Genomic DNA, 21,423 nt, shown 5'->3' with positions numbered 1-21,423 from the left:
TACATAAATTGATGTCATGGCAGTCAACAACAGTCACTTTTCTGTACATAATACTTCATCATCATCATCATCACCATTTATTTATATAGCGCCATTAATTCCGCAGCACTTTACAGAGAACTCGCTCACATCAGTCCCTGCCCCATTGGGGCTTACAGTCTAAATTCCCTAACACACACACACAGACACAGACTAGGGTCAATTTGTTAGCAGCCAATTAGCCTGCTAGTATGTTTTTGGAGTGTGGGAGGAAACCAGAGCACCTGGAGGAAACCCACGCAAACACGGGGAGAACATACAAACTCCTCACAGATAAGGCCATGTTCGGGAATTGAACTCATGACCCGAGTGCTGTAAGGCAGAAGTGCTAACCACTATGCCACCGTGCTGCCCGTACACCAGCCAGAGTCTCTAGCCTTTTTAAGATCTAGACAATGCAATTACAAATTCCACCATATCATTGTACTTCTCTATTGCAGTAGCCGAGACCAGAGCAAGGTGTAATACTTGCCTAAATTGTGTATTGATGCCAGAACGTGCAGGTATATAAGCAAACCCCATCACACCTTGCTCTGGTCTCGGCTACTGCGATAGGCAAGTACAGTGATATGGTGGAATTTGTAATTGCATTGTCTAGATCTTAAAAAGGCTAGAGACTCCGGCTGATGTACAGCTGCGGCTAAAGTCTATGTCAGTGTGTGTCTGACTGTGTGTTTATGTATGCCATTTATTATCCATGTGTGTATGTGTTACCTAGTATTTCATTTTTTAAATAACAATTTGTATATTATAAGCAAATAACGCACTAAAAATTATACGCAAGAAGTCACCTTGGAGTTCCATGGTCATCCCTATATAGATCACAGAATCCCTCTGTGAATTCTAATATCCTTCTAATCTGCAATAATATGTACCTGATCTCACATTATATTCTTTGGAACACATTTATAAAGTAGAGCTAAATTAAAACCAGCTTTAATAATTTAACTATTTAATGAAAATGCCTTTACTCTTTATTCACAGTCAAAACAAATGTTAGTTTAAAACTGGGAGTTGCTAAAAGTTAGCTCTAGAATTTGTGAGTATAGTCTTAGGTACAGGCCTGGATTTGTGTATCGGCACATAGGCCCAACCTCAGGGCAGCAGAATTGCAGGGTCATTAGGTTGCTCCTTGTTTCCTTATCTTGCCACAGTTTGTATTATCTATACCTACCAGCAAAATTATATTATGCATTTTTATTTATAATAAATAATACCAATTTTGGTACTTGTAACTATATAAATGCCACAGTAATTCGCCAGTGTCGCTTCTTCCTCTTGAATTTCACCGCTGCCTGGGTGATCATTTATTCAGTTACTTGAGTCTGGCATCTGTAGATGTGATTAGCAGTCCAAGTGAAAGAAGCAACACAGATGAGTTATCACAGCGGCAAATATATGGTTAACATGAACCCTATTTTTTTATTATGTTAGATTTTGACCTATATAAAATTCATATAATTTGTCAATTGGGTTATAACAGTCATTTATAAGTTAAAACTTTTTTTAAACATTTTTGTGAGTTTGATGATAGAAGATTTTTTTTATAAAAATGAGATACAGAATAAATGTAAATTGTTAATTGTATTTATGCAAGTTTGTTCAACAAGTGAACATGTAAAACGATGTTTATTTTCATTAGTCATTGTAGGATCCCTGGCAGCAGCATCAGCTGTTAGGGTTATTCAAGCTATTTTATAATGATTAAACAGGCTGTAAACCAGCGGTGGGCAGCCGATGGCCTGCGGCCCACCGAGCTTTCTCTCGCTGCCGCCATCTGGCTGCTCCCAATCTTATTAATAAAGGGGCAGCCGATGTTCGCGTCATGTGACCTCCTCTGCACAGTGCAGACATACCCAGAGTGCACTGTGCACTCCCGCCTTCTCTTTGAAGGTGGCTCTCCTGCTCCTTCATGTTGCTCCTCACTGCTGTAAACTGTGCAATAAGACTTTGTGGTTCTGTATACATTAACTTAATTTTCTTTCTGATGTAGGGATGGGTTTATCATTACAGCACATTGGGTTTTTTTCATTGTTAGTTTCTTTTATATTATGCATGCAATGTGCCAAGTAATTTATACTTTCTTATGCTTTAATACAAGTTGTAGAACATTTTGTTTTTCTGTGGAGCAGGGTTACATTTGAATTCTTGTTTTGCACAGCCACCAGTCAGAGAAACTGAGAGCAGAAGAATTACAAGGTCCTCGTCTGTTCAAACACAGAGCTATTCCTCAGACTCGGATACTTTTAACTCCTCTCCAGGTATAATAAACTGTAAATATCAAAAGAGTTTAAGAAAGTTAATAGTGGTTATTGCTTGGTATGCTAGACACATAGAGAGGAGCACTGCTAACATTGTATTGAGGATCAGAAAGCCATGGGCCCTGTTTAAAAGACAGAGTGAATTTTTAAATATAATTTATGTTTTAAGCATGATTTCAGAAAACTCAGTTTGACAAAATATCACACAATAAAAATTTGCATTTATTTCATTAGAAAATAATGTACGCTTTTGACTGTATTTATTTTTTACCCCTTTGTATGCTTTGACTTATTCTTGTCTAGTGATGGGCAATAAACTGATCCTATGGTAATGCCATGCATAAGGCGACTAAATGCATATTAAGGTTCATATTCTGCAAAATCAGTTTGAAAACTTATGTATTAGGATTCATAAGTGTCCATAAATATATGAACCAGTGGAAAAAGAGGAGTTGAGCCTGTGGTGTCATAGGCGACAGGAAAGCCCCTTTTGTTAGACCTACCATAGCCCCTCGCGTTTTAATAAAGCATATTATACAGTAAAATCACAAAGTACCATTGGTTAAGAAATCCTGGCCTATGAAAAGAAAGCATCAGTTGTAATTTCTGTGTTTTTAATAATGTGTATTTTCTATTTTGATTCACTTCCTGAATATATTTATAATGTTAGCCACTATAATTATCATTAACAGTATATTGAGTAGTTTATTGACTTTGTTTATTGATACAATATGTAAATTACACTTCTGCCACACTTTGCACTTTGTGTCAAAAATGGCTTGTTAACAGCTTACAGTACATTGGTAAATGTTATGTCCTGCGTGATCATGTATAGTCTTGTTTTGTTTCTGTTTACGGTGTCTGAGAAACTAAAAAATCAGACTGTGCATTACCCACCATCTAATAATCAAACTTTGGTCGTAATTTGTAATACTTTATTATTTAATGTGCATAGTTCTGTTTTGTTTCATCGCCATGTTTTATTTACAATATCAGTACTTGCAATTAACATTTACAGTATATGGAATAATATACTACATTTGTTAATTGATATAGTCTCTAATTTACACTTCTGACACACCATATGTTGAAAGGTACACAGTAGCTTAAAATTTATCAGTGGGATTTTATGATAGTGTAATGGCAACTTACAGTACATTGCCAGAACTCCATAAGTCTATATGTTGTGTCCTGCTTTATCAAGAACAGTCTGTTTGCGGTGTCTGAGAAATAGTAAAGGACCAGCCTGTACGTTTCCCACACTGAATCATGGAATAGGAGTAACTACAAGCAAAGTAGAAAAAAAGGCTGTGAATATATGCATAGCTTTTGGGAGGGGAGGGGGGGGGGGTTCAAAACAATTTTCTGAAAATTCCATTATTCTGCTTATACACCCTGTCATGGCAAAATAGTGGGGTTATATTGAAATTGTAAGAAAGTGAACTAAAAAACAAACACCATCAAGAAATACTTAGGGGTATATTTACTAAACGGCAGGTTTGAAGAAGTGGAGATGTTGCCTATAGCAACCAATCAGATTCTAGCTGTCATTGTGTATAATGTACTAAATAAGTGACAACTAGAATCTGATTGGTTGCTATAGGCAACATCTCCACTTCTTCAAACCCGCAGTTTAGTAAATCTAGCCCTTAGTGTTTCTTGCTTAGGCATCAATCCACCTTTCCAAAACAGCATAAAGTAGGAGTTGGTTGCTGGTGGATTGCAATAAAAGGAGCACAATCTACATGATTTCTTAGTAGGATTGGCCATCTACAGGCTCAGTAGAGGACAAATCAAATTTGTGATTGCGTAGTTTGAATATGTGAAAGAAGGGACAAAGGGCTAGATTTACTAAGCTGCGAGTTTGAAAAAGTGGGGATATTGCCTATAGCAACCAATCAGATTCTTGCCTTCATTTATTTAGTACCTTCTACAAAATGACAGCTAGAATCTGATTGGTTGCTATAGGCAACATCCCCACTTTTTCAAACCCACAGCTTAGTAAATCTAGCCCAAAGGGTCTGATTCATTAAGGAAAGGAAAGCGAAAAAAAAGAGGTATCTTTGCACCTTGGCAAAACCATGCTGCATTGGAGGGGGAGGCAAATGTGATGGCAGATTTATAATTGAGGAAAGGCATGTCCTAGATCAACTTTAAATTTCAGTGTACAATTGCTGGCTGAGCCTGAACTGACCTTAGAGTGGGCATTGTCTAAAGCTATTTCAATGGAGACTGCAACCAGGAATGCATCAGAATTGCACAGAAAGGGGCAAGAATGTACTACACATTCAATCCACATAGGTCATAATAACATATGCACTTAAAGATGGTTTAAAAATAAATAAAAAAAATGTTTACTAGTTTTCACTGTCTTTAATGAAATTCATGATATGTGTAGGAACAATATGAGTATCTCATTTTTAAAAATAGACAACCTACCACATAAAATGAGGGTACCTCTGTGTTTATTGAAAACAGGATGGGGGGATCTGGTCATTAGAACTCTCCATCTCAGACAATAACTACTAATGGGGTAACTTAATTTGAAAGATAGGGCTATCCTCTTTATAAATGTGGATTCACCATAGTTTTTTGGTGCCAGGATGGGGTAGATCCTCTCATTACTTATTTGCAAACTAGCTACAAAGTATGCAAGTAGTAGAGGTGTACTATAATTCCTAGGTCCTATAGAATATAAGGACAATTTAAACCAATTTAGCAGTTCAAAGCAAGGAAGAAGAAAAAGGCACAGTTATATATAGTGGGCAGCACAGTGGCCTAGTGGTTAGCACGTCTGCCTCACAGCACTGGGGTCATGAGTTCGATTCCCGACCATGGCCTTATCTGTGTGGAGTTTGTATGTTCTCCCTGTGTTTGCGTGGGTTTCCTCCGGGTGCTCCGGTTTCCTCCCACACTCCAAAAACATACTGGTAGGTTAATTGGCTGCAATCAAAAATTGACCCTAGTCTCTGTCTGTCTCCCTCTCTGTCTGTCTTTGTGTGAGTGTGTGTATATATTAGGGAATTTAGACTGTAAGCTCCAATGGGGCAGGGACTGATGTGAATGAGTTCTCTGTACAGCGCTGCGGAATTAGTGGCGCTATATAAATAAATGATGATGATGATGATGATGATGATATAGTAATAGAGAAAGTGTGTCTTCCATGTTTATTAATGCCACCCAGTTTAGATTTTGTCCCATGTAGCATTTCTGAAACAACTGTTTAAATGCTGCTTTGCAGAATATGAGTGAGTTGTCCTTTTGGAACCCAGATTCTAGATCTAAATAAGTAACTAAAAGTCCATAGTCAACACTTGGAAGAGTTTTTTTGATTGGTGTAAGAGAAGTTAAGGATGGAGGATCCTGTGGTTGATGCCTAGGTAACTGTAAAAAAGGGGGACCATGAAAACTGTTAAATAGGCTAGTCCTGATTTAATACACCACAATTAATATGCCAATTTAGCTGATATTGGTGGTGTCCTTTCAGGAGCAACATTACTGGAGCAGAATACTTCCACTAGCAGTCAAGGAAAGGTGGTTTCAGTAAGGAAGGGAATAGTGCTGCAGACCAGGGCTGGTTTAAGGCTTTGGGGGGCCCTGGGCACTTACAACAAGGTGGGGGCACAATGATTTAAAATTAAGGGCACGGTGTCATCATTTGCAAAATAAAAGAGAGAGAAAACTCTGTTATTCTTACCCTCCATGTCTCTTCCATTGCACCCAAAACAACCCACGCTCCCTATAGTTGTCTATACAGCCTCCTTACTTACCCTTTAGTCGCGATCGCCGGTGCCGTTCTGCAGCAATTGCTCCTTGCACCGTGCTGCTCAGACAGGCTGCCTGATGACTCCTTGGAATGCTCACACAGTGCTCTGAGGAGTATGTGAAACCTGTTAGCCTCATGCATTGAAAAATGTATGAGGCAAATAACTGACTATGATGCTAGCTACCAGGGGCCCCCTTACAAAGGGGGGCCCCAGGGTCACGTACCCCCCCCCCCCCCCCCCCCCGTGACATCCCCCTTAATCCTGCTTTGCTGCAGACAGATATATTGGTGCAGGGAACTGTTTTATTAGGAGGGCAGTGTGGGTAATCTCTTGTCAAGACTGATTGTGGAAGAGTTTGCTTTACCTCTGGCTGATATGGAAGGTTAGGCGTGTTTAGAAAGAATGCTTGTTTATATGTAATCAGCCTATCTCGTGAGAACATTTTGCTGAGTAATGTGACAGTGTAGATGACTTATACATAGAAATATACATGACAACAAAGGCACTGATAGAGTACTGGTGTTTGTTAGAAGCCACCATGCATAATAGATTGTACTGAATTTCAATAATAATGCAAATAGAAAGGCAGCAATTCCAGTCTTCATTGGGAATTTACCTACCCAGGGGATTACTCAAATGGCTGATTCTGACAGAAAAATATATTATTATTTTTTATCAACTATAGAAGACAATTACTTTTCCCAAGTAGTACAAAAGCCCAAGTACAGGTGAAGATATATTGGACTTTATTCCATCTGATATACAATGAGGAGATTTCTTCTTCTCAAGCACGGAATAGTGCTTTCAATACCCAAGTTTTCCAAAACAAAATGCATAAACAGCAAAATAGTGCACAGTGGTACAGAACATCAGGCCCTCCTCAAAAGAGGAAGGTCCCTTTTATCACTGACCTCTGAAACCACAACGTCCCCTTGCCACAAAGCTAGGAGTGGTCCTTTTTGCTATGGGGTCTGGTGAGGCTTTCCCCAAAGCACCGGTCAAACCCAGGAAACTACAGAGCAGTGAACCTGACATTAGTGGCTGGTAAAATATTTGAAGGAATTCCAGGAATATATTGCAGAAAATAAGCTAATAACAGAGAATCCATTTTGATGAGGAAGGAGGTTGTGTAGTTGATATGAATTTATATTTTGCTCAAACATTTGACGCACTTCCACATAGTAGGCTGATTCATAAAATAAAAGTATATCAATAGTCATATAGTTTTTTAACATTTTCGTCTTTTGTTTGTAGGGCAAGTGGGTGTCGGAGCGGAGGTAATTGTTAATACGATTACCACCTGGGCAGAATATGTACTTGGGTAGATAACTGGTCAAGGACACAGAGGGGTGGTTTAATTGAAACATGTATAGTTTGGGTGAATGTGATTAGTGGGGTGCCTCACTTTTAGTCCTGGCACCTGTCCTTTTTTATTATTTATAATAATCATCATCATCACCATTTATTTATATAGCGCCACTGATTCAGCAGGGGCTGTACGGAAAACTCACTCACATCAGTCTCTGCCCCATTGGAGCTAATTTCCCTAACACACACACACACACACACACACACACACAGACTAGGGTAAATTTGTTAGCAGCCAATTAACCTACTAGTATGTTTTTGGATTGTAAGAGGAAACCGGAGCACCCGGAGGAAACCCACGCAAACACAGGGAGAACATACAAACTCCACACAGATAAGGCCACGGTCGGGAATTCAGCTCATGACCCGAGCGCTGTGAGGCAGAAGTGCTAACCACTTAACCATGGTGCTCTTTTAGAATGTCTGTATATGCAGACAACACTCAGCTTTGTAAGGTTAGCACAAAGCTGGACATTAAGTCCTCGCAGAAGGACTTGTTCCAAACAGGACCAGTGCTACAATTATACAAACTGACGATGTTACATAGGTTTGCCTAATGGTAGCAACACTCCTACGGCAGATCGTATCTTCATGGTACAGTTAAGAGTTCTGTCTTTAGAGTAAAGGAGGATCATTTGCACTGCGCACCAAACGACACCTTCATTACCACTACATTATCTGCCAATGAAGGTGGTTTTGAAATAAATGTAGTGCAAAAAGCTATTAAAAGCCACTGAAGTCACGGAGATGACACAGTGACACGAGTTGGACTTATGTAGGAGACTGCATATGAACCTCCCTTCACATCTGCATACTACTAGAGAGTGTTATCTCTCTATCTACCCTCAAATTATCAAATTTAATAAATGGATCATAAACTAATAAACCAGTACATTATACTGATACATGCCAAATACAGGATTGTTTTATTCCAGTTCAGTTGTTGCAGGTGTAAGTAATAAGACAGAGCTTGTGCTAATCTACATAGTGGTGATAAGGTTGCACTTTGTTGCATTGCAACACCTTTATATCTGTTTGACTTTGTTTTTTTCCAATATATCTCTCTTTCGAAATACTTGTTTACTTGGAAATCATGAGGATATAGGTTAATGGGGCATGCAGCGTAGTGCTGTAAATATATTTGCTATCTGTACACCAACCAGTCAGGAGAACACTGCATGGCACCCACGGATGTTACATAAACTCGCATAGCCAGGGCTACTGATATTGATACTGATCTGCAGATGCAAAATAATGTTTATTAACACTAACTTGAATGACTTTTAATTGCCTCTCCTGAAAGAGTTAATTACCAGAATGATGTTGTAAACTACATTATCTTTCCATAGCCAGGCTAGCCTCATTAGTCAGAGCCAGCTTGCAAAACACCTGTATTCAGCTTCAGTGTGTCTGGTCTAGAACAACTCCCTCAAATTATGTTGGGGATTGCAACATTCACGATAAGAAAGTGATGAATGATATCGCCCACGTGTGTATTTTATCTCTGTGTTGTGTGAATAAATGTGTTCTATTCCCTTTGCAGATCTGTCTGATGCTTTTTTCTCTCGCTCGCTGTTTGGTGACTATAGCAGTATGTCACCTACGGGTTCCCCGGATCTTGTAATGCTGCCTCACCTTGCAGACCTGGTTAGTTATAGTATACAGAAAGTCATCGGATTTGCAAAGATGATACCTGGATTTCGGTAAGAATTTTTAGACTTTATAGCAATGTATCTCACACATATATGCAGAGCAGTTGGTATTACCTTTTGTAATGGACATTTCACCCACATATTGTCCCTTCAAGAAGACCCATATACTCCATACTGCTCCATGGCTGTGTTTCATCAGCATATTTTCTCCCACTCACAAGATTTGCAAAATTTCAATTTAAAGTCGCGTGAAAGGAAATTAAACTATACATGTCTGTTCTTTTCTACTGTCATCTGTGCTCTATTCCACAGTGTCTCTTGTCCCCATGTCTCTCTCTGTTTTTTTCTTGTACAATCTCCCTGTGTGTGTGTCGTAGTTACTCTACCATAGCACCCATGTAACATTAAATACCACAAGTATTGCTCCTCCTTTTACTTTAATCTGCAGCCCCCCTCACATGATTCTTCATGGTTGTCATCAGATTACACTTCATTAACCTGTTTGATTGGCTGCAATAGTTCTTTCCTGCCACTTTTTTTTAATAATGGCAACCACTGTCCTAGTTTGTCAAATCGTCACTTCTGAGATTCTAGCTGATGGATGAAGCAGTGTTCTGACAAGTAGCCCAGCACAAATTGATGAGAACCATATACGGGATTCTGCACCTTATATATGAGAGGTGGTAGAAGTCTGATTTGCAGTTTATGGCACTGGTGAGCCAAACCCTTGTTGTCATCGAGTACCACAGCTGCTCTATGCTCTATGCCTATTGTTATATGCCAATCTGTGTCCCTCCCAGTTACTGGCAAGCTCTGTGCCAGGCCTGAGCAACATGTGACTCTCTAGATGTTGGGAAAATACAAGTCCCAGTATACCCTGCCAGCTATCATCTGACAAAGCATGCTGGGGCTTGTAGTTTCACTACACCTGGAAGGCCACAAGTTGTTCAGGCCCGCTGTATGCACACAGTGGATCTTTCTGGCGTACATCTGATTCGCGCCACAAAGCACCTTGGTTTTCCACCGGTGCATTTGGATGGTCTGCCAAGAGCAAAACATGGTGCATGCCTAGACTCCCTCTCTAGAAACTGCTGCAAAATCTAGAAGTGTGCCTAGGTTTATGGAAGAGCACACTTATGTGTAGTATATAACATGAATTAATTTGACTTATATTGATCATGAAATAAAAAAACGTAAATTAACAATATATTTATAAATATTAAAATAACGACAAAATCCCCCAAATTTTTATATGAAAAAATAAATCAAATACATTTTACTTAGCTATGAACTAATAAATATAGCACACACAGACAATATACCTGTCTTTTTGTGTTCTAATAAGGCAGTTGGAGGTGTCAGATTATATATAACGGATTAGCCATAGTTCTAATGCCAGGTATACTGTGGGTGCAGAGTATAATAGTTTACAGTGAAGTCTGATCTATGTGTAATATTAAATGTCATTTATATATTTATTATTTTGCTATAATCGATCATATTTTCAATTTTATGTTAGTTCTCTTTATAACTATAGATCAGTATTGATTAGTTTCCATCTTGCCTCCTTTTTTCACCTCTGATGTAAATAAAAATGTTATTGTATGCTATCATTTGACAATAGATAGCCCTTACTTAAATGTGAAATAAAGAGATTACTCATACTAACTCGTATCCGCTATGATTTTGTGTGAAGTGAAAGTAGACATGACTTAGTCAATCAAGTTATTAGGAACGTTTAGAAGTATCCACATGCGCAGACTAAAAAGGATTCTCAATGGAGTATTAAGTGGCCAAGAAAGGAAGATATTTACATAATATATTATCCATACTATGGATAAAAATATGTACAATGAATAGATGTTTTTTTTTTATTTTTCATTAGAAATTTTGAATAGATTTGGGGGTCTGTGTATTAAGGGAAGTATGGAGGAAAGAACAGTGCATTCCCAGTGTGTCCTCCATGTTTGCTTCCTCACGGCAGCTTTGCGACTGTCCGCCAGGTGTAGTTCCAGAGTTCATATGGAGTTAATCATTATCATGTAGCATATTACCCAACCCTCTACACTCCTCCGAACACCAAAATCCTTTATCTCTTCTCCGTTTTTTAGAAGTACTCTTTTATAGGTTATAACCAGATATTACGTATGGAGCCGCTCTACTCCAAAAATAGAGCCCTTAATCTTGAAAGTGCTGTGTATTATCTGTTTATCTGATTATTGATTTATTGCCTGTAATCTGTTTACTTTGGATTATATCATAGGTTCAAATCAGATCAATGTAACTGTTCATTTTCATTTTGAAATCTAGTGACCTTATTGCAGAGGATCAGATTGCCTTGTTGAAATCATCTGTAATTGAAGTGATAATGCTACGATCTAACCAGTCATTTTCCCTGGACGATATGTCTTGGACATGCGGCAGTGAAGACTTCAAGTATAAAGTTGACGATGTGACTCAAGGTTCGTTGAGATTCATTTCACCTTTTGTTAAAAAAAAATGAGAGATCGAGATTCACACTCAGCAATTTTAATCACATTTCATTTTAATTGTCACTTACATATGTTGCTGCTTTTAAATTAAATTTTATTGATGTAATTAATAAAAGTTATTTTTTAATGCGATAGGCAATGGTTTACATCAGGCCTGTCCAACCTACAAGCCCCAGCATGCTTTGCCAGTAGACAACCTGTTGATAGCTGGAAGGGCATGCTGGGACTTGTAGTTTCACAACATCTGGAGGGCCGCAGGTTGGACAGGCCTGGTTTACATGATAAAACACATAAATACACTTTGTAAGACTGTGGAGTGCACCAACGGAGTTCCAGCATTCTTCCCATTTTTTCTTGTGTCCTTAATTGAACTTTCAAGAAAAGCAGGTTGTAAGGAATATATTATTTTTTCCAAAAGCTTTGGTTTATCTATATTAAAAAAAGAAGGATAAATAGATACATAAACCTACCTAAATCTGCCTTACAATCTGATAAAACCTATGCTTTTCCCATTAAAGGAATGGTCTTTATTTTTACACTAAACTAAGAGTGACTGTGTAATCTGTTACCTTTTTGGAGGAGTAAAAACTGAACTCATTCGTAAAAAAAGGAACTAGAATGTGACTAAAGATACGAGATATCAAGGGTAGGCCTATGAAACAGATGTGGGTAGAACGCAGTGTAAATACTCCTGTATCTAGTATTACTTGTGTACTACACAATAGCCTCAAACACACATAGCCTTAATAGTGCTGACCAGACACTTTCATTGTTAGCGGGACCGTTTACTCTATTTCTGTTGCTTGTCTGCCCTAATGATAAAACAGGGCTCACAGTCTACTGATAAGTGGCACAGACATATGCTAGTCACTCAGCTAATGTTTATACAGCTACACATGTAGATATTATTTGTTCAGTGCTTCAGTTAATGCAGATGTTCCCACTGACCTACTGGATCATCATTAATAACTCCTATTGATTGTCCTACTAATTATACAGTACAACATTTTGACATTTGAAGCTATGTTTGGAAACCAAACTAACAGTATAGTGACATCTGCAAAAGTCAAGTCTGAAACAACCAGCAATAGAAACAAAAAAAATGATCCTTATGTCTGTTATGTTACTGAGAGATTTCATGTTTCCTCCTGCTAATCCCAAATTACTTTGTTGCACATTTTAAAGTTATTTTTCTATGCACATTTTGATATTATTTATAATTCAGTAGCATTAATTGTACATTCCCTAATACCTTCTACACCAGAATTGTATAACATATAAATACAGTACCGTACTTATGTATATGTACCACATTTTTTCCCTTACTGTTTTGGTATAATGGGAATGGGTCTGTGGACCCCCTGTCGATTTTACTGGGTCCATTGGGGTGGCAAATTTGCGACTTTAGGAGGGATCAACTTGTACTATACCTTGACCACCACAGATCTGGGTGGTCAGGATGAGCCACAGCGCTTTCCAGCTGGTTATCTTCATTGATGAATTACCAATCCAGCACTGATCAGCCTGGGCTGGTTTCACTACAACAGGACAACAGCATGATCTTGGTCTTCTGTTAGTACTAGCCAGCCCACATTGTCTAGGGCTAGGGGTGCCTGGGGCAGATGGGGGTGCCTGGGGCAGATGGGTGTGACTGAGGCAGACATATTACTTATGTGTGATATAGCTTAGATCTTACTACACCTATGTTTCTGCAATTTATGTAATGTTCTGGGCGTTGTTTTCACTTTCAGCTGGTCATAACATGGAGCTTCTGGAACCTTTGGTGAAATTCCAGGTGGGACTAAAGAAACTGAGCCTTTATGAAGAAGAACATGTGCTCTTAATGGCCATCTGTATTCTTTCACCAGGTCAGTGTCAAAGTTGTGTGTGATCCGCACTAAAGGTTTCCTTAACTGTATTCACTTATTCAACAAATTATGGAAAGTGTTCGCTTAGCATTTGCGTTCGTTAATGTGGTTTTATTTTGTTTTTTTGTAGACCGTCCAGGGGTGCAAGACAAAGCACTTGTTGAAGCAATTCAAGATCGTCTCTCCTCTACTTTGGAAACGTACATCCTCTGCAAACACCCGCTCCCGGGGAGTCGTCTCTTATACCCCAAGATGATCCAGAAACTGGCTGACCTCCGCAGCTTAAACGAGGAGCATTCCAAGCAGTATCGCTCCCTCTCGTTTCAGCCGGAGCACAGCATGCTGCTCACTCCACTGGTGCTGGAGGTTTTTGGCAATGAAATCTCTTAAGTTGACATTTAAGCCTTTTCATTCAAATGGAAGTGTGGATAATTTAACATATGGGCAAGTTGGGTCATAATTCGGTTTTCTGCTATGGGAAATGACTGGGAGTCTTTTTTTTAATTAACAGACAGTTAATTAGTTGTAGCTGTACATATTGCATACTATTTAAGACTATCCATCTAGAGAAGCTAAATGGGTGGTTACTGTACTTTCTTTACATATGCTACAAAAGTGGATAAATTCCCTTGCCATGCTGTTGATGTAATGTTTCACTTTAAGAAGCTTTGCCAATTTATGTGCCTTTCAGACAACAAATGTCAAATCTTGTAAACTTCATATATTTAGCCTCTGTAGGATTTTTCCTGTACAAAAGCCATTGTTCACTAAAGTTGAAACTTGAGAAACTCATGTGCCAAAATTTGAATAACTCTAAAAGCCTTAATGTCTTTTTTAAATTATATAATAGAATGTAAATATATTAAACAATCACAGTTTAACCAAAGTATATATGTGGCTCATATATAACGGATTTTTATTATTGCTCAGAAGTGTAAAGTAAGCCATAGATGGACAGATCCAGCCACTTAATATGAGAGAAGAGCAGCTATGTTCAGTTTGGCCAAGCATGGACACACTTGGCTGTTTATTGCTCGGGCTACCTGGACAGATCTCATGGGGTGCAGATAATAATCAGGATAGGTACCCGTTTTGTGCCAACACACAGGAAGTTTCTAGCTACTTGTATTGTGTATGGGCACTGTAGGTTATTACACTCGCAACAGAAATACCCACAATTCACCCTTTGTCAAAGAGAATTCCGTTAATAATATTGTGCCGGATCAGTCAGTGGTAGAGCTTTTACGGAGTATTTTTTTAAATGAGAAAAGAATGTGTTTGAAAAATTTATATATTTGTATGTATACAAAATTATATTTTAAAGACTAACAGATCACTTCTTTGCTTTTAAAAATTGATATACCCATATTTTTGTTTGATACCTAACTATAAAACATTTAAATTTAAAATATCATACACATAGTTACTGATAAGTGAGAGGCCTCTAGTGTTGATCAGAAGAATTGTTTCTCACGGCGACTTTGTTTAATAAGTTGTAGCTACAGCTTGTGAAAAACATGATTCATTCCCAGGAATATTTTGTACTTTATTGCCATCAGTTTTAGATGTCGAATGGGATCTTACATAGAACTGATAAACAAGATGATTCCATAGCTTGTTCCATGTATGCTTGTACTCAATACTGGGTAGTAACTAAATGAGAGTTTTTTAAATATTGTTACTTTGGTATCATTTATCAACCTCCCCCCTCTCCTTTCTGAGAAGTGGTTCAGTGAAATTCTAGCTTGGGGCCATCAACACTTCCTTGTAATTTGCGCTGCTCCATGTTCGTGAAGAGACCTTCCAGCACTGTACCTCTTAAAGCAGTAGGTAATTCCAGACCGTCTAGCTGGGAGGTTTGCACTGAAAGCACTACCTGATTGGATAAATGCCTCAGCCAACCCAGTAAGGTGCCACATTCACACTCACTTTTCCATAGCATATTGAATTTTATGGACAGCCAAAGGTCCTCTAATGCTGGAAGCTCTTTTCAATGCCAACAGGGATTAGTACTATGGTAAGAGAGGTACTCTCACCGATTTAGGTACTGATGAGGAAGGATGGAAACTAACATTGAGGGGACGTCCTGAACTACACAAGCCCTATAAAGGACCACTAATCTTAAATTGTAGATTGTTTTTTAAAAGCTTGCTGGTAAACATTCATAAATATATATGTAAGCTTCAGTAGTCACTGCACATGAGTAATTTTAACAAGGTATATAATCAGGTTCATAAACTGTCAAATATACTCATTGCACGGTATGGGAAACTTTGCATATACATTTGTGAATATGATACCTTATCCTTTTGGATCAGGCTGTATTTAAGATTAATTGCTGGTTATGTGTGTTACTTGTCTATTACTGAATGTTTCCAGTGCTGCTCATCCTGCAATCACTTTCTCTGGTAACGTAGAGGTTCCCTCATCTTGATTTTCTTTTTCTTATTAAAGTGCTTCTTGTGCCAGGATATGAAGATTCAGTTTTCTCACATTGAGATAAAATTGATTGAAATTACATTGCAACAACAAATGTTTTAGCAGATTTTAACACCACATACAAATAGAAAAAAGATAATAGGGCAAATATTTTCTAACTGTATTCATTTTACTAATATTTGTTAGGTAATTAAAGGTGTGCTCTGTTTTTATATTTTAACATCAATACTTCTAAATTCTCAAAATTAAGAAGAAAAGGTAATAGAACGAAGAATAATGTTGACTATTTCTGGACAGACTAAGATCAGATTATTAGCTAGCAAGCCTATGCTAAGCACATTTAAATGTGTTGAGTGCTTTGATTTTGGGGCGCTTGCTCAGTTTTTAGAATAGACTTATTGTGGCCATTTTTTTGGAATGCTGTAACAATATTCAGTTCATTGTTCACTAGGAACTACTGACTCACTGAGACACGGTGTTCCAAGTGCCTCATTCAGTAGAGATGGCAGAGATGTCTCTAGTTCCTAATGAATTTAAAAGCTGTATTCTCATTAATATCTGTTCAGTCCACAAGGATATCTCCACAGCCTGTAGGTGATAGTTGCACATTAAGATTACCCAATTGTAAAGGGACTGAAAATCAAAAACATAGCTTGTGTGTGTAGTAGATCTAGGTTTGCAATCTTGTGATAATAGTCTTTGCAGTCACACTTTAGTGGCGCTTTATCAGTCACTCTGAATAGATCGCCCTTGCACTTTGATCTGTTTGTGATTAATCGTTGTAAAGGTGTTTTTCTGAGTGGATTGTCAACATAATTGTCTATAATGGCCAAAGTTAACATGTTAGACGTCCTCCCCATGAGAAAACAAACCACATCATTGCCTAGATGCATTCAAAATGCTTTTTTGAGGTTTATATTATTAATATTCTGATACATTTAACCATATTCTGCTTTTATTAATATCCTGATACATTTCAGTATTCTGCTTTTGTGTTTTATATTTGTTGTGGTGTCCTAAATCGTTGTTATACCTCTGTCACAATTCATATAAGAAAGATTGGTAATGAGATTGATGAGCATGCACAGAATGCAAAAAAGCCAACTCAATCAAAACAATCCTTTTATTATTATTATAAGAGGGAGTTATTGACCACAAGATATTTTGGGTGCTAATCCAGATAAAGATGTAAAATAAGTAAAATAAAAGGGGAAATGGATTTCTAACATTTAGGTTAAACTGCTATAGTTATAATTACATTATTAAATTAAATTATTACAAATATAATAAAGTATGTACACACTAGTGTCATCAGCGGAGAACCAACAGTGTGGGAGCACTGCTGCTCTGACAATCCAAACCGTGAGCTGCCCATTGATGTAAAATATATATATAGAGAGAGAGACAGACAGACAGAGAGCTCTCATAGTGCAATAATCATTAATACCAATTAAATACTTAAGCATCTAATAAAAACTGCGTACAATGTAAAAATAAAATGTTTGCTTACCTGTAATCCTCATCTCATGTACAGCGTTGTCACAGGTCCGGAACAAGTGGCAACACAGAAAGACGTAGTATGATTTTACTGCATACTATATCTTTCGGTGTTGCCACTTGTTCCGGACTTTTATTTTTACACCGTGCGCAGTTGTTATTAGATGCTTAAACATCTAATTGGTGTTAAATGATTACTGCACTATGAGCACTCTCTGGCTCTATTTGCGTTCTCACTTTTTGATTTGCTCTTTTGCTGGTTGAGTAGTGTTTGAGCTGGAGTAGCTGCTACCAAGTTTTAAGAAAGAAAGAAATATATATATATATATATATAATGTAAAGGAAAGTAAGATCAAAAGTTAAATGAACAACCCGGGACCTTTGATTTTAGGGTTTCTTCGGTTCTTAAAGTGGACCTGTTTGTGGGTCAATATGCAGGAGAAGTAGTGCATGTAATACAGTACTCTTATAAATCTGCTATGTGTGAAGTATTCCTGAAGAATTATTGATGTTTCCATTTTCATTTTATTAAATATTACTTTTTTTTGTACAAGTGGTTTTAACTAACTGTATTGCTTTATCTTTGAGGCTTCCCTCTGTCATTTTTTTTTTCCAATATACTTTACATCATCTTGGTAACCTTGTTTGTTCCACATGTCTACTGCATGAAACTTGTTTTGTGTTTATATGATTGTATACAGTGCACAGAACAGGTATAAGCGGTGTCATATCCAAGGTCAACAAAACTACTCTACTGTATGATATAAAAACACTAATGAAAAACAGACGGGAAGCACTAAAGTAAAACAATGTTTTTTAGTGAACATTTAGGCGGGCATGTAAAGCTAATAAATTAAAAATATATCTGAAGGTGGAAAGACCTTTTAAACTGCAAACAAATGTCATATTTTAGTGGTAAACAACTAGTCTGTCAAAATGCCTCTAGTATGCTCACTGGTGGTTTAATGTCATAGTGTTGTGGGTAAAATAGTCAGAGACTTTGCAATGGATGGTAGTATTCTGACTTCAACCAGGTAAGCTGAATAATCATGTTTCAATCCAGATGTTCGGCCTAAATGCCAAACCTGTGGTTTTGTGTCCATTTGATCGACCCATCTGTGTGGTCAGCAGATAACCGCACATATGTGACAGTCACATATATAGGACGACTGCATTTTTGGCCAGAGATGTTGGGTCATGTACAATCAAAATGGATTTGCGTCTATCTGGACCGCCTTTGGTGGTGGGTGGAGACCCCCTCATGTGTCGATTTAGTGTAAATAGACAGAATTATTATGTGACTGGGCAGCTTACGTTAACTCTAAAAAAACAAAAATAAAGACTTCTTCTAAGCGCTACCTATGGACTGCTGCCGAAGGGTATAAATAGGTTCTACAAAAAGCTATATAAATATCAGAAAAAGTCAAAATATACCAATAGGCACAAACCCACACTAATAGGCAAAGTATATGTTCTTATATCAAAAAGTCATCAAATTCTTTTATAACGGAAGGATCGCAAAACTGGTGAGATGTATTGAAAAAAAACAGTATATCTAAAAGGACATATTTTAGATATACTAAACTACAGTGGGAATGAAATATATCCCTTTAGATATACTACATATATATTTGTCTTTTTTTTTTTCTTATATGATGATCGCATGGCTATGTGGAAGTACAACAGAATTGTGAATGAGTATTGAAATATCGGCACCCTACAAGAGCCATCAATAACTTTGGTGTCTCCTAATCCATCTGGTTTTTATCAATACATCTCACCAGTTTTGCGATCCTTCCGTTATATTAGTCTATTAGTGTGGGTTTGCGCCTATTGGTATATTTTGACTGTCTCTGAGCTTACATTAATTACTTAGATAGATGTGATTTGTAACAAGCCCAGTCTTTGCCATCTTGGAGTCCAGTCCTAATATTTAGCAGTCAGGTGACTTCCTGTGTTAGCACATCAGGCCATTCTTTTATTTACGGTCTGCATGTAACTCAAGTGAATGGAAAAGTATATTGACAACACCATATACATTCCCCTTGAAACTGCAATATTGTAATATGTTTCACCATTGCTGCTATCCCCTCATAAACAAGTCAAGTATGCTGTATACCTGCTGAGACCAATAACACCGACCTTTATTTATTTTACTAATGTCTTGAAGATCTCTTAATTGAACGATGTGCCTCATGCCTCAGTGATGTCACTAGTTTCTAGTGAATGAATAGGCTACATTTTATTACTGTAAGTTCATTCCACAAAATGGCTGCCTCCACAGTGAGTAGGAGGCCGCTCTGCTGCATAGAGTCAGTGACATACACTTTAGCTGCCTATTGCACTATATGCTCCAGAAATACACAGAACAATAGCAACACTAACTCAACTGAGGTTTGATACACGAGCTACACAGGAGTTGCCGTTGAGAGGACACTAAGTAAAACTTAGGACTGGACTTAATGAAAGGTAATACAATTACATATTTTCTCCTCTTTTCTTAATAGCCCCCCCTGCCCACATGTTCTTAATGCTGCTTGCCATTTTCATTTTTCTACCACTTACCTCTTTCATTATTATGCCTGTTTCTTTTTAGTTGGACAGCACTATCTTAGTATAAAAAGCAAGATAAGTTGATTAGTATAGCATAGAAGAGAAATGGATTCTCTACTTCCAAATGGATTTGGAAGTTAGAACACTGATTCACCTACTTAATGCTGTGAAAGTCATCACATCTGTCCATTTGCAGCCATATCTATGGTGCAATTGTTGTTGTCACCAGCCCCATCTACTGGTTGCCAGGCTCAGAGGCTCTTACAGTGGAAGATAACCAAGACAGCACTAAATACGCTTGTTTTTGTTTATAGAAACACTCTAATACAGAGGGTGCTGTGATAAGTGTTTCTATAGACCCCATTAAGAATAAAAAAAATTGTATAGGTAAACAAATTTGAATTTTGAGATCACTCCAGATATAAAAAATATGATATTCTGCAAAATGGGTGATAGTGACTAGTCGTAACATGGTAATTTTTAGATTGGTAAATTAATCCTCTAAATGTTATTTGTAGCATAGTGACATACATGTTTATATTTTGGTTTATTTAGTCCTGTGCTGACTCCGTTGACCCATTCCTAACATTTTTAGCTGCCCTCTGTCTACATACTGCAACAAACTCTATACAAATCTTATCAGTCACTATTACATACAACATATCGTTCAAAAATAAAATCCCTTAAACATGACATGATTAGGTAATCATCAGTCTGACGGGATAGCTGTTCTTTCCTGAATCATTGTAAGTAGAATGTGTTTTGGGGGGTGAAAGTGATCTGTTAAAAATAAATTAAAATTATATATTTTCAAATAAAGCAAGCATTAATAGCTTGTTACAATCCTTGAATAATTTACTATTCTAATATATAAGTACAACATGTATTTAAATGTATTTTTGTTAAGTTACTGTGACAAAAAGAAAAAAAATATCTATTTTGGTGTTTTAATTGTATACATTGGAAGGTTATGCACTTTATATATGAAATATTAAAGATATATATAAATGTTTTAATTATGGTCAGGAAGATAGCATTTTATTTTCTCTTTTCAGCTTCGATCTCTTGTAATAGTTAAAGCAAAAATGTAAATGTGAAATGTTCTTGAAAGCCTAAAAAACCAAAAGGGAATCTCATGTTGTTTTGTATATTGATGTTTATAATAAACTGTTTAGCTTTGTGGCTTTATTGTAATGTTTGCTTGTTTTTTTTTATTATAAGTTACGTATGCTGAGTTTTGTATGTACGTATACGCGATCCAGATATCCGTTGATTGACCGTCATTGACACTGTTTCGACCCTGGCAAACTGCTGCATGTGTGAGCGTTTTAAGTGGCCCTATATAAATTTTCTTATGTAACATGAAGAAAATGGTATAGGGAAATTGTAGCATACAGATGGGGCTATGCTGTCCACAAGAACGATAATGATATACACTGATAGGAAATTTAATGTACAGCTTTTTTACTGTGTTCTGAGTGGACAGC

General features: G+C 37.3%; 1 protein-coding gene across 1 annotated transcript in view; it reads left to right on the top strand.

Annotated features, from left to right (window-relative positions):
* The window catches only part of VDR (vitamin D receptor), a 108,541-nt gene extending 87,411 nt beyond the window's left edge, over nucleotides 1-21,130 (top strand). The window contains 5 exon segments of the mRNA XM_075199269.1: nucleotides 2,201-2,300; nucleotides 8,979-9,138; nucleotides 11,398-11,549; nucleotides 13,331-13,447; nucleotides 13,578-21,130. Coding sequence (XP_075055370.1) covers nucleotides 2,201-2,300; nucleotides 8,979-9,138; nucleotides 11,398-11,549; nucleotides 13,331-13,447; nucleotides 13,578-13,837 — 789 coding nt within the window. The 3' untranslated portion in view covers nucleotides 13,838-21,130.
* Nucleotides 21,131-21,423: the final 293 nt, after the last annotated feature.

The sequence above is a fragment of the Mixophyes fleayi genome, chromosome 2 (assembly GCF_038048845.1).
Source record: "Mixophyes fleayi isolate aMixFle1 chromosome 2, aMixFle1.hap1, whole genome shotgun sequence".
NCBI lineage: Eukaryota > Metazoa > Chordata > Amphibia > Anura > Limnodynastidae > Mixophyes > Mixophyes fleayi.
The sequence above is the reverse complement of the archived record's forward strand: the minus strand, read 5'-3'. Positions and strand labels throughout refer to the sequence as shown.